Source organism: Astatotilapia calliptera, chromosome 23 (assembly GCF_964374335.1).
Source record: "Astatotilapia calliptera chromosome 23, fAstCal68.1, whole genome shotgun sequence".
Taxonomy (NCBI): Eukaryota; Metazoa; Chordata; class Actinopteri; order Cichliformes; family Cichlidae; genus Astatotilapia; species Astatotilapia calliptera.
Window position 1 is genome coordinate 1,401,517 of NC_137443.1, and position 9,352 is coordinate 1,410,868.

The 9,352-nt window shown below is 45.4% G+C and overlaps 1 protein-coding gene across 1 annotated transcript in view; it reads right to left on the reverse strand.

Annotated features, from left to right (window-relative positions):
* cers1 (ceramide synthase 1) overlaps positions 1-8,739 on the reverse strand; it is a 28,578-nt gene extending 19,839 nt beyond the window's left edge. Inside the window, exon 1 of the mRNA XM_026158625.2 lies at positions 8,010-8,739. Coding sequence (XP_026014410.1) covers positions 8,010-8,258 — 249 coding nt within the window. The 5' untranslated portion in view covers positions 8,259-8,739. The remainder of the gene's footprint in view (positions 1-8,009) is intronic.
* Between the last annotated feature and the right edge of the window lie 613 nt (positions 8,740-9,352).

The following is a 9,352-nucleotide window of genomic DNA, read 5'->3' on the forward strand; positions in this document are numbered from 1 at the left end:
ATTAATTTATGATGCAAGCACCGTAAACATATCAAACAGCTTCTACACAAAGGCCAGGCGTATTAAAAATGAACAGAAGTCATTGAAAAAACCATTCTGAGAACACTTGGATGGAGTACTTCAAAGTGGCACCGAGATATTGAGAAAGATAAAGACACTATTAATTCTTATAGCTACCACAGAGAGACCTCATTACATAAATGATGGAGTTGAAATGAAATAACGACTTTAGTTGAATTGTTAGTTTGGACAGAACCTGTGATATGACTCCACTCACACCTGTGCAGACACCCACTTTAGCTTTCAAATGCTTCAGTAGTTAATAACGTTTTCTGTTGATAGTTTTCCATATTTATTTATTTTTTGTAATTTCCCACATTTTATAGTCACAGTAAATGATCGCAGCCAGAAAGAGCGGATCATCTGTGAATCAGAAGGCTGGTTGGAGCAAGTCCCCGCCTACTCTGGTCTTCCTTCTCTCACCCCAACCAATCGCAGCAGATGGCCCCGCCCCTCCCTGAACCTGGTTCTGCTGGAGGTTTCTTCCTGTTAAAAGGGAGTTTTTCCTTCCCACTGTCACCAGAGTGCTTGTTCATAGGGGGTCATATGATTGTTGGGTTTTTCTCTGTATGTATTATTGTAGGGTCTACCTTACAATATAAAGCGCCTTGAGGCGACTGTTGTTGTGATTTGGCGCTGTATCAATAAAACTGAATTGGATTGCATGTTGAAGTATGCTTGGGCACGATACTAAACGCATCATGGTCTTTTATTAGACTCTCGAGTAATGACAAATACACAACAGGTCTGTTCTAAACACAGATGTTCATATCAAACACGACCACAGTTTGTGCCCGGGATCACTAAGAGCTCAAAGCTCCTTAAATGGTTGGTTAGAAACTTTTTTTCTGCTCTTGGCTCTGTATGATGTTAAGGAAATTGAATATTCTTATATGGTCTTCTCAGGCCATCGCAGAAGCCCCACCCACCTGCTGCTCAAATATTCTATTTGCACGTGGCAGCCAATCAGAAGAAAATTGGCTTAAAAGGAGCGCATGAACTGATGGGCTCCACTGAAGCCTCGCGAGAGATAAATAAGTCTTAATTTGAGCTGTAAGTCATTCGAAGGTTAGTCCAAGAATAAAACCATGCAGCCAAACTTTAGCATGATGGATCCACTTTAAAAAATATTATCACACACTAATGTTCATATTGTTTGTAATGCTACAATTTGTCTTGGAGAGGATGGTGAAGCGTGACATGCCGGTGTCTGCATGCTGTCTCTGACTCACTCACCTTGGCTATTCCTGTAAGAACAGCCTCTATAATCACTGCCAGATGTCAGTGAGAACCTATAAAGGTCCAGCTCTAAACTCCAGTTTTGCTATGTGTAGCTATAAAATCCAACAGCACACGGTGGGTGGTGAGACAGAGAAGAAGATATCCAAGGGCGAGTGCAACAGAGGGATGGAGAGGAAGAGATTTTGAAAGAGAGGATGACAAAGACTAAAGAAGGAAACTATTCTGGACGCATTTAGCACAGACTGTGTCTGTGTTTGTTTCCCACAGAGAGAGAGAGAGACTGGGGTAAAGAAACTGATCTAATTGCATCTCAAAACTGCTCCAAAGAATGCCTGGATCTTAGATTCCCCCTAACTACACTGAACAAATGAAGCACGCAAGTGCTGCAGAGATGGCTCTGAAAAACAATGCGTGCGAAGTGATGAGCAGACCGAATGAACTGGGGTTTCTCATGACTGCTGAGTCCTCAAGTGTCCTTGTTAGAGGAAGGACATCTGCCAAGTGTGAAAACTTGAGTGACAGCGTGTTATTGCACAGTGGCGGCCTGTCCACTGTGTCAGTCTGGAGGAAAACAAGGGGAAGAGAAAAAAGCTGGCCAGCGGCACGGCAACTCTGCTGCGGTCAAGGCCGCACGACACATGCCAGGCAACCGGAGGGAACGCCGTGACACTCACCAAACAGAGCTGATGCATGACCCCGCTCTGTAGCTGCTGGTGCACGCTGTTAAAAGCTGCACACGACTCTCAGTTTTATCTGCAAATCAAATGAACGATCTGCTGTGCTTTTCTGTCTGGAGTCACAGAGACTCACGGTCGCACTAAATCCTGGGATATGAAAGAGTCGTCTGCAAGATGATTCAGTAAATGTGAAGAAAGTCTGCAGAAATCTGAAGCCTGCTGGAGGTTAACATTAAGGACTCAATTAATGACAACTCATTAATAATCTATTTGACACTTATTTATATAATTCAGGCTATGAAATGTCAAACATGTGATGAATCTGTCTGCAGAAAAAGGCCAATTTTTGGGAAGTGGTGACCAGAGCGGTTTGCGCTGGTTTGCGCTGGTTTAATTTCAGAAACTCTGCTTCGGTTTCTGAAATGAAGTTAGCGTGGCACTGATGGATAGGCAGCGTGTGGGAGCTGTGTGGGAGTTCCAAATGATTTTAGTATCTTGACAAAAAACAAAACAAAAAAACACATATGCAGGTATACGAAACTCAGCAGGTGAAAACATCTAGAAAGCAAAGGAAATAAAATCTGCGCTAGTCGGCATGAAGCCGAGTGCACGCTAGGCTGAAACGGACCAGTGTGGGACCAAGTCTGCAAGTGCGTGAAGCCCATTATTAGCACATGAGCTATGAGCAGACATTCAACTATGTGTGAGCACTGTCAGGAACACGCTACGCTGGTATTATTCAGACTAAAATGTACATGTGCACGTATAACGTATAACATCCGTACTGATCCAGCGCAGTGACAAATGATGATTAATCGCAGCCATGCTCTGTGGAGAACACAGCGGGGATAGCCTGGCACTTTAATGCACCTGTAAGTGCTGTGTATTTATGATGTCTGACACACTGGAGCACACAGGAGAGAAAGATCGTGTGACAGGTGATGGAGGAGGTGCTGCCTGTCTAAATGCAAAGTGATGATATATTAGAGGGGAGGGGAGGAGAGGAGAGGAGAGGAGAGGAGAGGAGAGGAGAGGAGAGGAGAGGAGAGGAGAGGAGAGGAGAGGAGAGGAAAACTTCTCGACAAATAACGATTGCTTGTAATCAGTGTCAAAATTACACACTTCCTACAAGTTTCACCTGAGTGGGCACTTTTGGCTGAATAGATATCGCTTCCCCTCAACCTCAAGTCCAGTTTCAGGTTTCTCACTGTGGCTCTAATGCAAAACAATGAGCAGAGGCTTAGTGGAAAGTGATCTGGGATCTGTGGTTGGGAACCTTGTCAAACCTCAGGCTGCTTTCACATTTAGAGCGGCCGAGGATGAGGAACCATTCAGCTCGATAACGGGAGACAACCTCTGCAACAAGGCTGAAGCTGGCAAGCTGTGTGTGTGTGTGTGTGTGTGTGTGTGTGTGTGTGTGTGTGTGTGTGTGTGTGTGTGTGTGTGTGTGTGTGTGTGTGTGTGTGTGTGTGTGTGTGTGTGTGTGTAAGACAAATGTTCCTGCTCCCAGTTTGACCACTGAGCACTTAGTACTACCACTTTTAAAACACAGACACTATGCAGCCTAATGCAGCATTTAGATGGTGAACAGCAGGTACATGTGCTTTTACAAACATGTGCGTGCGTGCGGGTGTGTACGCACATTTGTGTTAGCGATTGGCCGCTGCCTGCTGAGTCAGCAGGCTCGGCCCCAGCCATGACACCCTTCAGCTCACTTCCCCCTCTCCTTCCTTCCTTCCCCTGCCTCCTTCTTCATTAATTTCTTGATTATTGTTTTTATTATTATTCCCTCTAATCACCGCTTCTCTCTTCTGCTCACTCCTCTATCGCCCTTCCTCTCTCTCCTCACTGATTTCACACACCGGTCGTCATTCCTTTGCTGCCGGGAGTCGGGAGTGGCCCGTTTTGAAATTGGACTTAATGACAGACAAAATGCATGCAAACATAAACAAATGTTTTTAAAGTCTTACGTTCTCATAAACACAAGCACACGCCCTGATAAGTGTAATGCACACTCTAACAACAAGCATCCGTGTAAACCACGTAAACACAGAACCAAAGATGTTTGTGCAAACAGAAAGCTGTCGTGTGTAATTATTCTGTGTCACATTTTCCTCAGAAGAAAAGTCTTCCAGCACTTGCAGGTCTTGTGCACCTTTGAAACGGTGTCGTGGTGCTAATGATGCGCTACAGCATCTTGTGCAACAGCAGACCTCAAGTGCCTTATAAACAAGTTGTATTTAACCTAATAAGGTGCTGCTGTGCCTCAGACACCAAACCGAATGTGAAACATTCTGAAAAACACTCGACCACACATGCGCTTCGGTGCCACCCCCACTGCGCTCGGCTAACCCTCCCCAAGGGCTCGGTGACGTGAAGTGATAGTAGCGTGTGTGCAGGCTGCTTTGGTATCTTTCTGGTTCACACAAACACCAAACGCAACACCGTAGGATTGTTGCCAGGTTTGCAACCTTGACCTAATTTCCTTGCTTTTGAGGCACAAAGTTCACGCACCATAAAAAGATATGCGCTTGTCCGCGTGCCTGAATAGCCGCTGCATCTAAATGTCTCCGGACTGCCAGGTTGTGAATATAAAGCCTCCCAGAAAGCGTGATGCCTCTTTTTAACTTTGAATGTGTCTCTGTGCTTCTATCAGTCATCCAAGTGGAACAAGGTTCGGCTTTTGTTACAAGGCAAGCTGGCCAAACACCAATCAAAATCCAGTATTCTGCTCTGCTTTCATAATTGGGATTTCCACAGTGAAAAAATGCAAACCCCGGTAACTGTAGACTTGTAAAGTGGGTCAACTTTCATTCTTCAAAAGGGACTGGGAGCGCTGTAAGTAACAAAACAGGAAACTAATTATTTTTATCCGTCAAAGCATCATCTACAGGTGTTAATGTTAGAGGCGAAAGCAGGGCTGCAATTAACCATGATTTACTTTGCAAAGATAAAACAGCCATTAAAATGTCCTTGAGTACCAGGCGATACCTTTAAATGTCCACGAAACAAAATATTAGTTGATGCAATGTAAAAGCAACAAGATCACAAAATCTTCCACTGAAAACAATTCAGTCAATTCTGTTCTTTCATGTGAAGCCTTTGTGTTGAATTGTGTTGCATGTCAATGCTCCTCTGCTGGTAATAAGGGACACAACGTGTGACAGGAAAATATCCCCCACAATTACACCACCACTCGCAGCACCGCTCTGCTGCATACTTTGGTCTTAATGAGTGGTTATATCAGTCACTTGCCTTCCTATCAGCTCGAAGCAGTCTCACCACCCTCTGACCTCTGACCTCTGATCACATCAGCAACAACCTTAAAGTCTCTTAAATCACAATTCTTCCTCTTTCTGATGCTCAGCACGTCATCTTTACCATGTTCACTCAGTTGTTGCCACGGGAATATTTGCAGTACCTAATTTATTTCTTATTTATTTATTTTATTTAGAAAGAGGGGCAATACATATTAATTAAGATTTTAACAAATGTAAATATGCCAGATTACAGCCTTGGGCTAACTTCCATCCGCAGACCTTCTGGCAGGTTGGTGTTAAACACAAGACGAAAACAGTGATCACATCATATTAGAAGAAACAATGACAAGAAGAGTGGACAACAGAGGACAGTATAGATGACCATAACGGAAACACGTCAATTATATTGCAAACCCCAGTATTGCACATGCCCCGACTGCCCTGATGTTGCACTGACCAGTTACACTAATAGTTGTTTCCCTTTTTGTAATACACTAACCCTTTTTAGTGTACGCACTCCCTGATGTGACAGAGCATCTGTGAAAAGGTGCTCCGTCTGAATGCCAGTTCAGTCACCTCTAACAGTGGCTCCAGTCAGGCGGGACCCGGCAACACTGCTGGACTTTTGTTTAATAAAATCACTCATTGGTGGAGGCACCGGACCATGTAGACCTTTGTATATTAGACAGGCAGATTTAAACAATTAGAAATTAGTAAAATGTAGAAACTTTTAATTTAAATTTGACAATGGTGATATGAAAAAGGTTTCTTATCTAATATCTTCATTGCTCTTTTGTAGCGTTTGATTGGCCCAATAGCAGCAAAGCTGGTATGAAATACAGTATTCGATATGAGCCAGTATCACAGAGTGCAGGAATGTAAGCGCTGCTGTCTGGTAATGATGTGCGGATATGTCTACAGTTCTGTATATTAACATTTACATGTAGCTTTGGCACTGTTCATTTGTGTGACTTTATTCCTTGCAGATATAAAATTTAATCGATCAGAAAAGCACCAGGAAACATCTAACATCTGTGCTAGTATCTGATGCACGTAGGGTCTCATCAGCTCTGAAGTTAATGACGTGTGTTTATGTATAACAGTTTAGCCACTTTACTCCAAATCAGAAACCACAGCAACAGCACAGAGTGAGTAACTATGAACAGGTCGAGGTTAAATGCTCTGTCGTTTACTTCAAATCCAAGTTCAGGAGAGGGAGGCTTGTTCCCATTCTGCTAAGAAAGACATCGCACAAGGACGTCGGGCTCCTCTGGCAGCCAGCTGAGCTTTTCTGATGAGTAGCAGTCACATGGCTGAACGAACACTGAGCCCATCCTCTTCATCCCTGATAAGAACTCGAAAAGTGAACTGAGCTTTGACTCAGCATCTACAGCCCCCCCCCCCCACCCCACCCCCCCACCCCATTATGTAGCACATATGTTTCATTGAGTCAAACATACATACGCTGACACACATGCATAATGTAAAAATGAAAACAGGCCTCCTTCTTTACATTCACAGGCAGCATCTGGCTCTGCACACAGTGCTTTCAGCTCCTGTGTGCAACTCTGGCCGAATCATCCTCATCACAACATCTATGTGTGTAGACACCCCGCCCCCACCACCGGGCAGATTAACTGGCCAGAGACCACATGCCCAGTCTGTGGTCAGAGAGCCCCTCCCTGGCAACGCCGGCCGGATGGAAATGCTCAGGCCTCAGATGAGTAAAAGAATAGTCTGAGTATGTGACCAGCAGGAGACACGCAGAGGTAAAACACATGCTGCCAGGCTGCTCTCAGAGACACTCTGTGCACATGGTTACACACATTAAAAAAATCACCATTTCTACTCTATGAAAGCAGATTGGTGTGTGTGTGTGTGTGTGTGTGTGTGTGTGTGTGTGTGTGTGTGTGTGTGTGTGTGTGTGTGTGTGTGTGTGTGTGTGTGTGTGTGTGATAAAGAAAGAAGCGAGGGGAGGCGCAGGCAGGAAATCCGCATCACTTGCTAATAATATGAAATTATATCGTTTCTAATAGGTTAGTTGCCCTTAAAACACAACAGTTGTAATCTGTGACTAATTACCAGAAACACGACGAGTCAAGATTTACATAATAATAATAACCGTGATGATGATGATGAAGGATAAAAGGAAGAGAATGGATGGATGGATAACAATAATAATAAACTTGCAGAAACAAGGCGTGCAGCATTAATAAAATACTCCAAAATAAAGTGAAACTAGAATAATTTTTCTAACAAGCATCCATTGGACCTGTTCACCCAGCACGTGTAGATAAGGCTATCTAACACGCACACATTTCTTCCCCTGGGAGTCCCCCTGTCTTCCTCTGCACACAGCGTGCACATTCAGAGCGTGCGCTGTGAAGCTGTGCGGCAGCTACCGTGTGCATCTGCGAGAGCATACGGACAGTTTCGTCCCCTACTTGAACGGCACTAAAATGAGAACCTGCGGTACGGGAAGCTGCGCGCGCCGCTGCAGCTGTGTTTGTGGTAGCCTGAGAGTCAGGTTAATATTTTCTGACACTGTGGTTAGGCTATCTGAGAAGGATTTAAGGTGCCCCTTCCTCTAACTTGTTCCTTTGTATTAAACCTGCAACAGGTTCCAGACAGTTCTTCTTAAACTCCCACCTGCCTGCACAGAGCATCGTGCGCCTCCCGTTATAACTACTGACAGATGGGAGGCCACACTTGTTTCAATTAGAAGAAAGAATCCCTAAGCCGAGCGTATTAGGGACTGCATGGCACCCACCTTAAACAGACTTTCTGTCAGTCCCCTCCTGACCTTCGTCCACAAATAGGCGCAAAAGAAAAACAGGGCGATTTCGGTCCAGGTAATGTAAGCGTTATCCAGGAAAGTCCGTTTGCTGAGCTCCAGACCGCAGCTGCTACAGTCTCTCCATGCGTCCAGCATGACGATGGCGGATCTGGTGATGAACTCTATGTAGCCCGGCATGGGCTCCACTTCAACCGCCCCGGCGCTCCCGGCAAGACTATCCATTGTGGTGAGGCGCAAAAACCAGCACGCAAGAAAAATATGGGCAAAGACACCAGCGAGCAGTGCGGTCCAGACGCGGCGACTGACTGGTTCAACAGCTTGCTAGCTGTGCTTAAAAAAAGAAGCCAGAGCAAGCCTCTCTAACCAGCTTAACCTCTTCAGTAGCCTAATTCTTTGTTTTCCAAATTAAGACCGGGGCCCATTCTTTTGCGTCCAGGACAGTTTATGAATGATACAGGGCCCCCGCCAGGTATGAGAGCAGACACGGCGGACTGCGCGGCTGGATTCGAGAATCACGCAGAAAAATTACGAAGCCAGTACAGACAATTAATGTGAGCCATCAGCGGCAGTCTGGAGGAGGTTTCTTCTGTTAATCATTCCGCTACGCACTCAGCTCATCTGCGCCCCGGTTAGCCGCCTAGCTAAATGAAATCGCAGCGCACACCGCAGTGAATGGAGCAGCATTGGCAGGGGCTTCCAAGCTAGCTAGCGACTTGAATGAATTAGCATTTATCGCCTTTGAGCGCACAAACACAGAGGGAGGGGGGGTGAAAAAAGAGGTCCAAAGCTCCTGTCGCTTCTCCGGTGATGGTGGCAAACCCTGCTGCGCTGTCACACGCGCGCTCTCATCGGGGTCCGTTATTCGCCTTATATAACGTCTCCTGAGTTTAACCTGCAGCTTCCCGTCACACGGCCGAGTCTCAGACGAACACAAGTTACTCCAGCTTCAGAAAACGGATGAATGAGGATGTTCTCATCCCACCAGGAGCCCCGTCGCCTCCTCTTATTCTCCTCCTCCTCGTCTGGCTACTAAACGTGTCCGAGGGTTTGACGAGCCGCGCTCACTGGTGCGTTCAAAGACGCACAGACAACCCAGCTACGCTTAAAAGAAACCGGGTAAAATAAATAAATGGAAGAAAAATAGAAAGGGGGGGAAAAAGCAGAGGGGCTGTGACGTAATTACCGTTGTCTTTGTGTTTGAAAGAAAAAAGCGTCATGTGCACGATTTGCATCACAGATAATTCAGAAAGCGCGTTCATGTCTGAATTTCCGGTCTCTAATACATTCAGGCACACAAATCCACACACCATCACACA